The sequence below is a fragment of the Plectropomus leopardus genome, chromosome 7 (genome assembly GCF_026936395.1).
Source record: "Plectropomus leopardus strain MGB_pleo_1.0 chromosome 7, ASM2693639v1, whole genome shotgun sequence".
NCBI classification, from domain to species: Eukaryota; Metazoa; Chordata; class Actinopteri; order Perciformes; family Serranidae; genus Plectropomus; species Plectropomus leopardus.
The window spans coordinates 22,087,161-22,104,556 of record NC_142182.1 but is presented as its reverse complement, the minus strand read 5'-3'; the positions used below and the strand labels follow the sequence as shown (position 1 = coordinate 22,104,556).

General features: G+C 40.1%; 1 protein-coding gene across 8 annotated transcripts in view; it reads right to left on the bottom strand.

The window, feature by feature from the left end:
- Positions 1–16,925, bottom strand: part of kif21a (kinesin family member 21A) — a 60,845-nt gene extending 43,920 nt beyond the window's left edge. For 4 of the 8 annotated variants that reach the window (XM_042495774.2, XM_042495775.2, XM_088080203.1 and 1 more), the window contains exon 1: positions 16,501–16,923. In XM_042495774.2, coding sequence (XP_042351708.1) covers positions 16,501–16,544 — 44 coding nt within the window. In that variant the 5' untranslated portion in view covers positions 16,545–16,923. Of the gene's footprint in view, positions 1–16,500 lie in introns of all 8 variants that reach the window. The other 4 variants (XM_042495778.2, XM_042495780.2, XM_088080204.1 and 1 more) reach the window with 3 other exon arrangements.
- Positions 16,926–17,396: the final 471 nt, after the last annotated feature.

Genomic DNA, 17,396 nt, shown 5'->3' with positions numbered 1-17,396 from the left:
TTTTTTAAAAAATTTAAAAAACAGTAACAGTAAACTGAACTCTACTTTATCCACACAAGAGCTATGAAAACAGTTGTGGTGACTCATCTATTTAAGGAGTCTGGATTTTGAGTGTTATAGTGGAGGAGCTGAGGTCGGAGTTCAGGTGAGCGTGAGGGTCAAGGGTCATGGCATCTCTGAATCGGAGACATGATGTATGACCATCAGTAACCGATTCACATACAAATACCAGGATCCAAATCAACAAAAACAGACATTTGAGGCTCTATTTTAAAGGGACGGTTCACCCAAAAAATAAAAAATACTTATCTCTCCTCTTACCTGTAGTTATAGATGCTTTGCTTTAATTTATAGCTTAACACTGGAGCATGTCCAAACCTTCTGCCTCACCCCCCCAATCCCTCTGACCCCCCTCAAACCTCCTCCTTACTGCACTCAATAAATCATCAGGGTGAAGGATATATTGATGTGTGAGAGTGTGCCTATCTGAGATTGAGTCTGTGAACTCCCTCCAGCTTCCTCTGCAGCTACAGTTCTTATTCAGTAAGTTAATTATCTAAATGTTGCAAAAAATAAGAGATTTAAGGGTGTGGAACAGATAGACAGAACTAAATAAATGGTATTCTTGCATACAAGACAAAGAAAACACATTTTTTTAGCCAATAAACTCTCATTCTTATCAGCTCTGATGATATATTTCATGTTTCAATGTAAGGACAAAGACAAAGAAATTGTGCCTCTAACACTGAATTATGTCAATATTTTGGAAATATATGTATCTCTATTGCTTTTTATTGCACTGCATTAAAAAAATCCACTTCTCTGATTCTTTCACAGTGCTTTTGTTTGTGCACAAACTTCATCGGTGTCTGCAGAAGAATAGAGCCGTACTGCAGAGAACCTGGCTACTGCTTAGATAGAAAGGAGGAGAAAAAAAGATTCAGAGCAACCTTTGTTCATGCACACACAGCCAAAAATCAAAGCCACGCACACAAAAGCTAAAGCTCCACTCCCAGCAGTGTCCTGCAGACTGGAGAGTAAACAGGCCAGATCTTTATGTGAGAGATTTTGCTGAGAGCAGCAGTGCGGCTACTTGGGATGATGTCACCTGCCACTGGGCTGCCCACTCGACTTTTAACCATAACGTCTCACTGTCCTTTACAGAGGAGACAATTAAGCCCATGTGAAGGACAGAGAGAAAGAGAAAGAGAGAGAGAGAAGGAGAGAGAGAGAGAGGGAGAGAGAGAGAGAATGAGAAAAAGTGTGTGTGTATTGTCACACACTTGGCTCATTGCCTGACACTGCAGGTCGGCATATACAACATGTCTCCTTGCAGTTGTTGTAGTGAGGCAGAGGGGAGAGGGCAGGTGATCGCTCCAAGGCTGTCAGCTTTCACTGGTTCTCACCTTTCATTCACCAGTGAGCATGTCATAAAATCATTTTTAACAAGACATCATGTGACAGAAGGGTGGGGTTTAAACCTTTTCAGTTTACTACACCAGGACAATTCAGAACTGGTCAGGTAAGTTGCAAATTACAGAAACATGTACTTAATTGTCTTTGCAGCCCTTTGCTTTCATTTGTGTTACTCTTCCTGTCAATCACTATCCTTAAGATGGCAAACATGCAAGCCTCAGGGCCTTTTGGAAACCACTGAAGTAAATACAAGTTAACTCAGGTGATAAATGCAACCCCAGACAAGGACTTTCAGAACAACAAAAGCAAGGTCATAGTTCCAAAAAGACTTTGTTGCGTCTGTGAAATTACTGCAAAAGCTGCGTTAATTGGAAAGGTAGTGGGGAGGAAGTATCTATAGATTGTGTCAGTGCTCACTGGCCGTATAAGACAGGTTTTACTGGTATTTCTCATGAAAAAAGTTTAGCAAAAACTTCTAAAGGCTACAGCCATATTAAAAGCAGGCAGGAAACACAGGAAAAAGTATGACAGACTATTCTGGTGAGGTCTGGCTTTATAAATCATATTTTTTAATAGCATTTCATTGCAACTTTGTTATTAAGTTTAAACATTGCCACAGCATTTACACAAAATGAACAAACTAATGATTAGCATCATAATTGAAGAGTACTATAATATACTATACTGTTTGTTCTGTCATCATATCAAGACACTGCATGCTGGCAGTTGTATGCATATACAATTATATGCAAGGAATCACCTAAGCAGTACAGGGATTAGTGTGGCAGTACTCAGCTGGTGTGTATGTCAATGGGGGCTTGTGTGCAGAGAACTACTTAACACTGTGGGAGCTGGAGAGATATTTGGGTTTCACCACACAGTGAAAGAATTAAAGCGTGTGTGTGTGTGTGTTTTGAGACGAGTGAGGCACCTCACTGTGCAGAAGCTGGGTATTAATATACAGAAATGGACATTAATAAAAAGTCCTGGCTTTCACAACAAGTTTGCTGACTACTGCAGTTTGGCTACAGGCTCAAATTTTACTCCCTGGCAAAAAAAAATCAAGAAATAAAGGAATTTTGGCCCAAATAGAACTTATTACAATGCAGGATAAATGCAAAACAAAGGTCCTGTGAGGCTTCAGTGGATGCTTTTAAAGTGCCTTGCAGTCCAATGAGAAGGTACATTTTTAGACACTGCTAGAAGTGGTTTCATGCTCTGCCCATTCAGCCAGACAGGACCACCTACAGCAGCAGACAAAGAGCTCAGAGCACCGTCTACTTTAAACTGAACTCCAGACCACAGACGAGCTGCAGGAAAAACCACAAGCACACGCAATCTGTGCCTCAGTGAGAAACACATCCATCACTGATAAAACCTTGTAACTTCATATCTGTTGAGATTCAATATTTCCTAATACGTTTTCATGTCTGTGCAGCACAAATACTCCGTACTGTGCGTGACATAAAGGATGGGGTTGCCATGGTGACCGGTAATGGAAGCGGAGAATTAAAGTCATAATCCGATCCCAGCAGGATATAAAGCTGGTCTGGCCGACTAAAAGATGCCAGGAGGAGGGGCATCAGAGAGAGACGAACTCGCTCAGCATCCTGCCACCCGTCACAGACTTCAGGATGAGGTTAATTCACGGTAACCCAACCGCTGAATCAGGCTCAGCATTTTCTCTGTGCCTCCATTCCTGTGACTGAAGCATCAAAAGGGGTTTATCATATAATTATTCTTTACCCACTGGGATAATTTTAACTTTTATAGAGTGTAACCACTTAGCCAGGCCTTCCTTGCAAAAAGCTGCCAAATTTTTCTGGGTTAAAAAGCTTACATTTAGAGGATATGAAATATTAAGTAGCCCAAAGCTGAGTTGGAAAATAGTTACCCCTGGGTCAATAGTAAAGTCCGTCTTCAGTGTCTGCACTTGCACTCAATCTATGAATAAAATAAAAATTGTCAGAATCTCTTCAAATAATAGCAATGACCAAATAACAAATGCTAGAAATAAGACCAATATGCAGATCTGAAATCAAACTAACCCAAATGAAGGTGTGAAGGTACTTAAAAAATATACAAAACTCCGAACCCCTAGGTCCTCAATTCAGAAAAAAAGAGAAAAAATAAATATGCCTCTTAAACCGTCAAACGTCTTCATGCCACAACCCTTAGGAAAGTAAGATGGTTCTGTGTAATCCAGTAACACAAACCTAGAAGTCCAGAAACATTTTTCTAATCACTTCAACATAAACAGAGGTTGTTTTGGCAACAGACTTTAAAATCTGACATCAGTGCATGGCCTTTTTCTTTAAACAGGTAAAAGCTTGTGTCCGTCTGACAGACAGAGAGCGAGAGGAAACCAAAACCCAACTCTGCAAATCCTTCCTACAACGTTTAACAACCGTAAATGACTGAAACTAGAACAGTCCTGCACAGAAATGTCATAAAGGGCATATCATTAATACCCTTATTACCAGACACCCAAAAATGACAGCTCACAACTACAAAGAGAATTCCAATATTTTATGTTCTCATATCAAAACATGCTACCAAACATTTCCTAAACAGAGGTGAAGACTTGAGTGACCAGAATAAGGACTTGAGACTTGACTTGGACTTGACTGCAGTGAGACTTGACTTACTAAAGACTTTCCTCCCTACAGAAAATGTTTAATTCTCAAGTTTTGACTTATAAAAAGGTACAAAAAAAGAATAATTGACAAATCCAGTAGTGACAGAAAGGTAACCCAAGAAGGTAATCATTAAGCACAAATAACAATAGCAGTATGAAAACAGTGTTGAAAGGAAAACATTAAAATCGTATTATTTAATGGTCATATGAAAGACCTGAATTGCAATGTGCTTTTTAAAGCCGTGTGACTTGACCTTAGTCCCACAGACCTGCTCCAAGAGACAGCTCTGTATAACATGAATAGGGCAGGGTATCAAACTTGAATACCTTTATGTACTGAGTGACTCAAATATGGTCTGTTGGACAGAGGATCAAAAGATATTTCAGCAGTTAAAAATGGCATCAAGGGCGTTGTCAGATTTGTAATCTTAATTCATTCTTTATTAGATATTTCCTGATCTAAGTCAAAATTTTGCCAAATTTAGACTGTATTTTATTTGAAAAGTATTGAGCTGGTTTTTGAACTCTTAAGAAAATTGGATTTGTTTGTTGAAAAACATGCTGAAGTTCATCAGCAAGATATCAAAAAAGTATTCTTAAGCAAAATTCAGATATCATACTTGGGCTTGTATCAGAAAATGTCCATGTCCTAAGTAATAAGTGCTTTGTCATCCTGTCCTGCGGAAGTACAAGTCGGACAGTGAACAATCAAAGCTGTAAACACAGGTCTCATCAGCTCAGTTATCCACCACCTGATTACTGAATCCTGTTTGCAGACACAGCGCGAGGCCTCTGCCAGGGTACACGGCCTGTGTTTTGTAATCTGCACACCGGGTTCGTGGAGGCCGACACTGCCCTGCTGCTGCTCCTGGAGCTTACTGGTTCATCTTCCTCTAATAAAGCTTTGGATATACATGGATATCCCACTGATCCTTGAGCTTGTGAGTCTTTTCGAAAATGTGCTTTCAAAAACAAACAAGGTTGCGCCAATTCCCTGTGGCACGCCGATAACGGCTTTACTGCTTCCTGCAGGTCAAGGGTCAGGGAGCAGACCACTATAATTATTACCAGGGAGGAGGGGAAGGGTGAGGCAACAGGAGGTGTCAGGGAGGGATCATCTGTAGCTGACAACATGGACAGGGGAAACTGATAGGTGGGCTGGGCTCAGTCTTCCTCTTAGCTGCATGTTGTATGCACACAGGCATAATTTTTAATACAAACAGTGAAAAAGGTGTTTATATCTAATTTTGAATTTTGATAAAGCCAGCTTGTATGCCCCAAAACAGCTGTTATTTCTGGTTAAATGTGCTGACTTCTCAAAATACTGAAAATGAAGTAGAAAAAGTACTGATGATAACATTTTAAAATGTCACTGAAAACCTAGATTTAGTGTTTAATTATACTCACTGAGTATATTTTGGTCACAAAGGCACCCCCCCCCCCTTTTTTTTCCCTTTTACAGTGTATTCACACTGACTGTCCAACAAAAATCGTCAAGATTAACATTAAAGTTGGACACAATTTCCCTGCAGTTTGCCTGGATGAGGGCCACGACCCAAAATCTCCTGTCACGCCAAGTACTGATACATTTACTTCACCTGTTCATACCTGCTGCAAGAAATCTGACTGAAGCGTAAAATGTCCCAGAATTTGATCTTAACAATGCCTAGTGTGAACATGGCCACAGACCTTTCATTTTAAATTATGATTACTATTATCATATAGTGGTGGGAGACCCCATGATAATATCATTATACTTCAATTTTCAATGCTTTATGATATGCATTTTCTTTATCCAACAATATAAAGTTTCCAGTTTGTTCATCTCACTTTAAATTATTTGTTATTGCAGAAATATGTATCTAGTGGACTGAAAAAGCTATTTGAGTGGGCTACCAACAGTTTAATCTGTATTTGTAATATTAATAATTTCCATAATTTAAAAAAAGTCCAGTTGATGCACTTTATTTGTGGACACATCAGTGTGCTATGAGTGATGCTTCCTTTTCAGGAGTGGAAACACTCACCCAAACATGCATGCATGCACGCACACACACACACACACACACACACACACACACACACACACACACACACACACACACACACACACACACACACTTGTTAAACCTAATATGAGAGGTGTTTAATTAGATTTGGATCATCTAGCACAACAAATAAACTCTTACTGTGTACGGTTATCTGGCACTAAGGATATATATGACAGTAGAGTCTAAAAACAGCAGGTAGCACTCGTTAGCAATGAAACCAGTCAACAACATCAAATAACAGGCAACTTAAACTTGCTGCTGAATTTCTGTCTATATACCAGACTAGCATCGAGTGTTAATGTCATTTCAAATATTAGCCAGCTGTATCATTTAATATCAATATCAGTACCGGAATTCCTCTCTGAAAACAGATACAAACACACAATCTTCATAGGCCTTTTCATTATTTTAGTGTTTTTTACACATACATTTATTTCCGTTTTTGGCCATTTTATGCATTTTATTATGTAGCCCAAACTAGAGAGATTGCAATAAATAAGTGGGGAGACAGATTTGGAACATGTCACCATGGTCCTCGGCTGAATGGGGTTGAGGTTTATGGTCAAACCCTTTTACCACTTTTTTTTTTTTTTATCACTTTTTTCTTTACATCACTACAGCATTTAAAAGCCTAATGTATCTGATATGAAATGGACAGGAGCAGAAACTTTCCAAATCGCAGGAGCTGCAGCTTTTTAATAAGGGTAAAATGTGTCACATATGAATAAAGCAGTGATGCCTCGCACTACAAATCATATTCCAGACATAAGGGAGCATGCTTGTTTGGTACAGACAAAAAAAAATTGCATCATTACCATTCCCACTAAAATTGCAACTCATCACAATCACAATATTTGTAAAAAATAATCTCAATATGATGCATATCATGCAGTCCTACAGTCAGCACAGAGCACTAGTACAGACATAAATAAATCTATCACTAAAAATATAATAGGATACCAGAATTAATAACAGTGTGATGTATTTGAATGCATGTATGAACTCAAATTCCATCTCACTGCCCGCTCTGCAGAGTCAGCCCTGGACTGCAATGTCATTCAACCATGTAGTGTTGACACAGTAGTCCCATCTCTGTGTCAACCACAGGCCAGCGACACAAAAGCTTGGCCTGAAAATGTGGAAAGACTGTTTGTTTTTATGTGTGTGTTTATGCATGTGTGTGTGTGTGTGTGTGTGTGTGTGTGTGTGTGTGTGTGTGTGTGAGGGACACATCAGCCAGCTGCCATCTGTAGCTTTCAAGGCAGCCAGATAGCAGATAATAGGTTAGGTAAACACAGCAGTCGAGGTCAAGTGGAAGTCAGATCGGCTCCACAGTTAACCATTCGCATCTCTGTCCGATGTATGATCTTATATCTTTGCCATTATTTGCCGGTGGGTGGCCAATCAACACCAAGCCATTTAATAAAGACACCACCCACACTGAGTGTTCACACCTGCAGCACAATTCAAATTACCACCATCTCATGAATATGCAGATTCACACAGCTGCGACATGATGCCAGCAGGTGGTGAAGCAGGGCATTTACATTCAGCGCCTTCAGCACTGTTTAATCCACGCCTGCATTATAGGTGCAACACTGCCTGACACAGGAAGGTGTGTCTGACAGCCTCACTGTACAAAAGGTGTGAGCAGTGTGTGAAGATGTTGTTGTATTGTTCAAGTGTCTGCCTGCACACACATCATGATGTCAACACGTTGTCCTCCTCAAATGATGCAAGGAGGCGAGTCAGTTAATACTGAGAAGCATCACCTCATTCATTTCTTTGTTTAAAAGGTACGGTTTAGTTAACTCCCTGTTTTAGCTCCAATCCCTTGATTCCCAGATTTACAAGTGTTAAGTAGTCAATTTATTGATAATTCAATCATCAGAAAAAAGTTCTGAATAAAAGATGCTGAGCAATTTCTGGCTCTGGCTTCTCAAATGTGAAGACTTGCCTTTTCTCTGTTTTTTTTTTCTTCTATATGTTATTATTTTCAAGTATTTTGAAGATGTTTCCTCTGTCTCCGGGAAACTTTTGATAGGCTAAATGATTAAATGAAATCATAAGGGGAAAAAAATAGCCCCACAAACATCCAAAACAAAGTTGGAACAAGTTCTGTTGCAGGATTATAGCCTTCTCTGTAGAGTTTCCCTGCAGCAGGACTCTAATTATCAGATATTCAAGTTATCTTAAGTAACTGACTTCTGTCATGGTGACAGGCTGCCCTGCAACACAGTAATTTGAGTGAAACCCAGATACTTTTCCAGTGTTTAGCCGCCATGACCCTCTTTCTAGACAGAAGGCTCTTCATTCCAAGACGATGCTAAGCATAGCCTACACTTAAACTCAACTTGCCCCAAAATAGACTCACGACTGGCCGCGGCATTGCTGGAAGACCTCAGTTATCTATATCCCAACCTCTAAGGAGTTAGCGCATTTCTGCCAGACGCATTTGCACCAATGCAGAGAGCTTTAAACTGTGGAGCTGCACACACTGCCTGTGGACACGTTTATGTCACAGAATAAATTACCTCCCTCCTCCTCCTGTTTCTCCTCCCCCCATTATGTAGCACTTGGGACACATGCTGGTCATGCAAAATAAATTGGAAGTAATTATAGAGAGGCTTACATGTACGCCACGCCCATTCAAATATGTTATTCTGCTGCCTCTGCCTTTCCCCACTGTGCTTTTTTTTGTCATTTTCTCCTTCTTTGCTTCAGTTTTTACTCCCAGCACAGCTCAGGTTGTGTGCTCAGCCTTTTTCCTCACTGTACAGATCTGTCCAGTTAAGGGGCTCGGCTAAAATGGATGAGGATCTAAATGTGGATCTGATGCCACAAATAGGATGTGGATGTAACCTAACTTCCATCATCAAACTGCCAGCAGAACATCACAAATAGGCCTCAGACAGTCACAAATAGCTCTGTTTGCATTGTGAGCTGCCACCTTGTTATTTATGTCAGGAGGCTGTCTCTGCAGTTAATAGGGAGAGAGCTTTTCATGAGTCAGGCTGAGTCTGTGTGCCCATTAAATGTGATATTAGAGAGCATATCTGAGGTATCTGCGATATCGCCAGTCCAATTAAGATTATGCATTTTTAAACTGTCTTCAAGACAAATTATTAGAAATGTATTATTGGCCTAATATAGTTGGTATGATTAAACTGTTGAAGTTAAATGTAATGTCTGAGATAGGACAGAGACCAACACGTACTTTCATTATAATGAATCATTTCATCTATCAAAAAGTGATATAAAAAGAAAAAGAAAATAGTTTGTTTAACTGTTTAATTTTTCAACAGTTCAATGTGATTAAAATTGCTTTTTTTTTACTGTCAAAACTACGGTACAGTTTTGATTGATTTTGCTTTTAGTAGCCAAAATCCCATTTACCAGTAACAACTGGTTTATTTATTTATTTTTATTTTTAGATAAAAAACAGCCTCTCAAATATGAGAATGTGATGCTTTTTCTGTTTTGTATCACTGTAAAATGAATATCTATGGTTTTTTTTACTGTTGGTTGGACAAAACCTCAAGCTCTGGCTACTTGTAAACAAATAGTTGTCACTATTTTTTTTTTACATTAATAGACTAGAGAAGGACTGTAAGCTTAGTTAACTGCTGCACTTGAGGTAATGATCACACTATAAAATAATATTGTCTGGCAGCTTGAGAGCACTGCTGCTGGTACCATAAAAAAGTGATGTAAGGTCAGTTTATCTTCCACGGTAATGAGCCAAGTATTTTCACAGCTGGCCTTTGTTGAGCTCCAGCTCACTTGTTGGAAACACACTTCTCCTTCAACTAGCACTGCGGGCAAAGTAGGTGTTATTCATAGCTTCAGTCTGGCTAACTTGGCTAACACTTTAACACTTTGGCTAACACTTAAAAGACAAGCGGCATGTGTAGAAAAATAATACAGTGCGATGTGGAGAGCTCCCCCCTAGGCATTTCTCTAATAAAAGAATCTTGATGAGAGCGTGAGGATGCAGAGCTGGTTGCAAACCACAAAAGTCAGAGCCAACACTCTCTGCACCAGACAAAGCAACAAAGAATAAAGCCAGACTCCCCAGTGGCAGTACAGAACATTGAAACAGTGCAAAATCCACTACTATTGATCATATACTCTGGCTATACCCAAAGCTGAATGTTCCAAGTTGAATCTCATTTTGCACTTTGGACTGTTGTTCGAAATATTCAGGGTTGTCAGCTAACATAAAACAACCATGAACTCTGGTTCCTGCTATTTATTATTTCTTTTTCTTTTTATTAATAACTGAATATCGCAACTGATCCCCTGCCATCATCACACTGTACCCAGAAGTCACAGACTTTCAGGGGGCAGCCCGACATTGGAAAATACTAATCTTGGTTAACAGTAAAATAGAGAATAGAGAAAGAATGGCATCATTTGTCTACATGTTTAAATTTGAGGAATCTCATTTTCTTTTTTTTACCACCTGCTGTATAGGGCCGCAGGTTATTTTCATTATCAGTTCATCAGCCAATTATTTTCTGTAATTAAAAATTTAATTGATCTATAAAATGTCAGAAAATTTTATAATATCTCAGTTTCCTAAAGCCAAAGGGGGTGTCCTCTAAATGCTTGTTTTGTCTTACCTACAAAAAACCCCAGAGATTGTTTTTGATATTGCAGAAGACATGAAAAGCAGCAAAACCAGACATTTGAAAAGCTAAACGCAAATATTGTTTTGAATTTTTGCTTGAAAAATGACTACATCTAGAAGGTGATGATCAGAAAAGTTGTTGATTAATTCTGGTTTTATCATATTATTATTATCAGATGCATATTCATCTTCAAATGTATGATATATTCCGTTGTTTTTCAATTTCCTGCCATTACAAAGGTTAGACCCAAAGCAGGGAATGCAGATGATTTACACTACAGTAGATTTGGAAAAACTATACACAGCGATTGTTGCGTTTGTTATCCAAACTGATACTCTACACCAACACAAGAGCACTGCTCTTCTAAGAAATAGAGGCTTTTTTGTTTTTATTTTTACATATATATGAGTTACATATATACGATATATGATAAAGGGATTCAGTTCACACTGAATTTTTATGACTACATTATTCTGTCACCGTCTCTGTCACTGTGTGTATTGTGTTTCATATGGACTGTCAGAGTACACATTCCCCCTTTTACCATCAGCAGGTGGTTAACGCAAGGAATTCATTTTAAAGAAGCTCCAAGAGTGGACATTTACTGTAACTGCACACAGCGGTATAAGTATTACACCAAACAACAATGGGGGGAAATAGAGAACAGCTCGAGACCAACACACATTACACAAACTACACACACAAACACAGACACACACAGATTCACAGGACCATGGGTCAGCAGCTAACTCCTGACAGACTGGCTCAGTTCAGTGGATGTGAACAAAGCATGAGGTCTGGAGAGGCTTTAGACCCGTCGGGGCTTTTGTGTTTGCATGGTGATGCCATGGGTAACGAACACGCATCTGAACGTCCCGAATCCGCGGTCCCACTGGTCCTCTGCCAATCCTCTACAGGCCCTGCCTGTGTTACTGGTACTGTTTCTGCTCAAATAAGTATCCTGCTCTTGTATCTTGTCAGGATTTATATCAAAAAAGCTTAAAAATGGTTATTTTTCTAACAAAAATAACTTGGTCTGTTGTTTACAGGCACTATTTTTTTAATATAAGACTAAAATAAGCATATTTAGGCTTTACTAAGACAGTTTGAAAACATTTAGGAAAAGGAATGAGTTCTCTCAATTTCTTCAGTCATTCTGCACCGCACTTGTCTTCTCAGTTGAGAGGCCCCTCGCCTCTGTTTGCACTGTAAACCCCCACAGCTATTGTCAGCTGCTGTCTCTTGTCATCTTGAGTTAAGGCCAGTTCTGGTCATTAACGTAATAGCAGATATCTGCTCTAATCGTGCAGCTCATTTTAACAAGCTTTTTCTACCACCGTTAACCCAATCTCTACAGCTGGCTTGTGAGCTACAACCTGGGGCTTAGACTTACCCTCTTACACCAGTTGCTGCATGCCTCCGTGTCATTACATTAAAGTAGGCCTGTAACATAAGCCTTAAGAGGTTTAGGGACCCATTTAATTCCATTATCTTTATTGTTATGCTCCTCAGCTGAGCATCAAAATCAGGTTATTACAGGGGGAAAAGAAAAAGAATGAGACTGAATTTTCATGATGTAATGCGTCTTTTGATTTTCTTGGCTACTTCATGTTATCGAGCGGTTAATGAGCTTGGCAACAGCAGCCAAACTGCAGCACACAAAGTTGTTACAACAGATACAAAGAGAGTCCGAGTCACTCCCTCTAACTATGATCTGCACTGCTCATGTGTCACAGCTTTGGGAATAAATAGTAGCTGCTGCTTTATGTTTGTTGTATTGCAGTAATCGCCCCAGCAGGCAGGTTCAACAAGTCCTCAGTTCCACCTGAGCCCTTCCCCTCAATGTACACCCAAGACAAACTACTGTGACGTCTTGTACTGTGCAAATAAGCCCACTACACTACAGTCTTTACACTGTAGCTAGGGAACTTTCTCAATGCACCATTCGCCCTTTCTGTGCATGAGTAAACACATACTATGGACTCAAATGCGTGCTGAAAGCAAATGTTTTGAGCTTTGTGTTGCTTTGTGGAAGTTTGAAAGAACAGCACGACCTCTGTTGAGAGGGTCTTAAACCGATTAAACTACCTCAAGCGGACCCCTGATTCCTTGAGCAATCCTGTCTAAGGTAGTATCCAATCCAGGATCGAGCATTAAGGCTTAAACTGCACGTTGAAATCCCTGGATGCAAAGATAAGTGCACACTCTTTCCATTACATTTTCAGTTTGTTGACACAGACCTACTCCTGTGAAGAGTGAACATTCCCAACTATGTCGGAGCTCGTTGGGTTTATTTGGATTTTAAGCAGCTGAGAGAAAGAGCTGTCACACCCAATTTCAACTGGTTGTGCACGTGCACGGTGAGACTTGTTACCAGTCCCGACAATCTATTTTGCCAGTTGGTAGCAGTTAAAACATGCCACCGCAAAGCCATCAATACAGCTGGCTGGGTCTAACACAGGAAGAAAAGCCACTGTATGTGTAAACCCCATTGTGCTAATTACAACACTGGTTTCACAGGCATCATTATGTCCTGTATGCTTCAAAATTGTAGATTATTAGTTGAGGTCTAAAATCTGAAACTGCCTAAAATACTTAATTAAGAAAACCTTAACAGTGCTGTTCTGGGTATGTCTTAGAAAAAGAACTGTTTGGAGTGAAATGCAGCGTGCTAAAATCTGGGCTGTAATTTCAGTTCCTGGAACTAGAACATAAAATATCCACATCTTACTGGATTCACTGCAATTTGCATGCTCTTAGAAACAACTCTTAGAAAATGCAAGTCATTTTGAACACATACTTATAACCCAGTTTGGACAAGCATCTATTTTGTGTGCTATTTTTTAGTTAGTGGTCATGATTTGGTTTGCAAATTACGTTCATATACAGGAAACTGGCTTATACTTTTGAAATTGGAGACTCTGTAGACTACAGGTGTTGATTCAGCTCTGTCGTTAATTTAGCTTTTGGTTTTTAATCTGTATTCTAAGATCTGGTGCAGTACAGCAACACTAAGGCTGGGATGACATGCTTACCTCAAGATTTGATACAATTTGATACTTGGGTGCCAATTCGACATGTATTGTGATCTTTAAATATTGTTATTCTACAAGCATTGCTATTGAAAATTACAATTTATGGCATTTTTTATTTACTTTTTAACACTAGACCATGGGAAAAAAGTTGAATCATACACTTCTAGTGACTGTCAATCGTGAGGCATATTTCCAAAATCAATGAACATCTGATGTCAGTCCGTCTGTCTGACTATTATTTCAGCAGCATCATATACTGTGCTAAAAAGTGGTAAATATTTATCAAATGGACCGGATGTTACAAGCCATATTACTGAATCTCTGCGACCTTGCTCTGTAAAAGTTGCTTAATTAAATAAATTTAACTTATTTGCTAAAATAAACATTACATGTACAATAGAATGAATAATATTTAGGCTTTTTGAATTAAACTGCTGCCCTTGACTGTCCCTGCAATGTTTCCAATACACTGATTTATTTAAGGCAACCGCTACAATATCAACACCGTCTGATCATCTACTGATTTTCTTTCATTATTGGGTAAAATCTTATTCCATCATAGAGGTGTGCACAGCACACTGATTCGCTCGCCCCCTTACCCTGCTTTCAGAGCACAAATTAGAAAAGAACTCAAATTCAGCTGGCGCAAACTCCAGCATCGGGGTTTACAGCAGGTTGCGTCTAATCTGTGTACAGCAGCAACATAAAGTTTGCCGATCAAGCGAGAAGTTTGTGCTGGGCTGGCTAAATTTGACTTTCTACCCTCGTAAGGTCACTGTTCTTGGATTGTCTGCTATTTTCTGCTTTATCACTTCCCCTTTGTTTTTCTCAAGATAGACATGACATCACGCAGGCATTAAACAATCAATTAAAAAATAGCAATACATAAGTGCATCCATTTTTCCCGCCCCTACAAACTGCAGCCTCAAGTTGTCCCACAGAATTGGGTTCAAAACACCACAGTGTTCTCAATATAAACTAAACTTTCACAGTCTGGTATTCACTGCAAGGTCATTGTACTGTATAGCATTACAGCAGTACAAGTATTGTTATTTTTCTGCGACAAGCAGACGTCTTTTTCTACTAACTGTGCGGCTTCATAAACAGAAAGGCTCAAGGAGATCACCTGCTGGAGCAATCTGACCGCAACACAGGCGTCAGAGCGGGACACGGCACGCTGTAATACTGGTCACACTGGTAATAGATATCATTGATCTGTGACTTGCTGATCGCTTGCAGGAAATGTTTAGTAATTAAGTGCTGTAATTCACCTTGGTTTACTAACTTTCCCTCAACAATTTTATGTTCTAGCCCTGTTCAGCTAGGCAGCCTAGTGATTTCATACAACTCCCTGAATGACTTTTGCCACTTTCCTCAAAACAAACCCACATCTATTGACATTGTCTCTCCATCTCTCTTTTACAGTGGATTTCTACCTATAAGACTGTTAAGTATTTCTACAAAAATGGCATCTCTAGAAATCGGCCATTGCAACTTAAATGTTTTGTGCTAAAACAAAGCTCTGCTGAAGAACATGACATACACAACATAACATGACGTCACATCAAAGGTGTTTTACAAGCAGCGTATCTAAGAATAAAACAAAAGCAGTCACATGATGTCAGCTGCATCCCCAATAGCTGTTGTTGAACAGCAAGAAAATGTGGATTTTCCCCTTAAAAAATGGGAAATGGAATTAGGAAGCTTTGAACACACATGCTCCACGCACACAAGATGATGATGCACTTGTGTGGATAAGAGCACATGATGTCCATGCTTGGATGGGCAAATCCAAGCATGGACAGAAGATGGACGGATGCAGAAGAAAGAGATGAGATGAACGCAACAGTACAGCCATTATTTATCATTTCATAATGGTCAGATGGTGTCTGAGTGGACCTGAATTAGTGAGACAGAGGGGGAGACTGGTTTTTCATTATGCCACTGTCACTGTGCCACCTCACCAGCTGGGTGGGAGCGGCCTAGTTCAGCACAATAGCACATTAGGTGTTTGTACTCTGAGGAAAAGAAGCTTATTTACTGATAAAGCAAACATGTCTGAGATTTGAACAGGCTTGAATCACTACAGTCATGACTGGGCTTTTCACAAACAAAGAGCAGACTGGAAGGTGTAACTGCACTGAACGGTCCACTGTCCTTCTCCTGAAACCTGGATGTCAGTAAAGCTCTTCTTTCATTGATTAACTGTCTCTCTGCAGGAGGCTTTGAGGAGAGGCCAGGCTTCAGGACACACAGCCTGATTGTCTCTCACTCACCCTCTCTGTCTTTCTTCAGCTCAATAGATGATATCATCCCTCTTCAAGCATGCCAGAGTGTGCTAGAGACAGAGCCATGTGTGTGCACCTGTGCAATGGGTGTAATGCTTTATATTTTTTTTTTAGCAAAACATAGGCATCACACTTTGGGAAGGGTGTCAATTTTAGCTGAGGTGGACCACAAAACAGGCCGAAAATCTGTCCGATAAAGCCGGTTGCAGCATCAAGAGGGACCCTTCTGGAAGTGGGTCACCGTGCTAAAATGAAATGAGGCTGATCATTTATAGATACAGTGTGTGTGTGTGTGTGTGTGTGTGTATCAGCAGATGCTGCTGACCTGCAGGTGTTTGCTAGGCCCGTGGCACTGACTGACAGGTGGCACCGGGCAATTAAGACACAGCTACGCATTTAGCGGCTGATGGACAATTAAAAGAAATGTTAGTGACTTACCTCAGTGCCACACGGACTGAGCTTTCATCCTGCCCCGTCGACATGATTCCTTACACGATAAAGAGAGCAAAAACAGCGGATTTATCTGTGTTGGCTCCTTGCCTTAGCAAAAGAGCGAGAAAAAAGTGCGCACTCCCCGGCAGGCGAGCGGACCGAGCAACGGAGCTGCTCCTCACCTCGACTTCAGCGCCGCCATGTCAAAAACAAACACACAAATTATCTTAACAGTGTTTTAAACCATGATATTAGCGGGGAGGTGAGGCGGTGTGTCCGCATGTCGCGTCTACGTGCGCCGCATCTCTGCGCAGTTCGGCCCAGCTGCTTCAGCTCCGGCTCGTGCCCACATGCAGACCGCTGCCGCTGCTGCTGCTGCTAGGTGAGCCACAGCCGCGCGCGCACACTTTAGCACATATAAAAGTACATACGCACGCGCCGATGTGCCTGTGCTCCCCGATTACGCACCGGGGAGGGAGCCGCAATGCGTCAGCAAGCCACGCCCTCTCCGCGGAGAGACGGCTGCGAGATGACGTCATAACAAGGGTGTTGTGCACATTTTTGTGGAAACAGTCAAACAGTCAAAAACACTCTTTAATTTTGTACGAGTTAAAAGAATAATTATGTGATTTAAATTATTTTATACAACCAATTGTACTCTGTTTAATTAGCCCCAAAATATATGTGCTAATTGTCCACATGATCAAATAAGTTCCACATATATAAATCAAAATGTTAAAATTTAACTACAAAACAGTTTCTAAAACACATTAAAATTGACCTACCACATAATATAAAGTCTCCATATTCATTATAGGAGTAAAGGTGTGTCATTTTGAAATATCAGTAAGGACTTTCCTGGTTAATTATAACCAAGCAAAACCAAGAAATTATTAATTAAA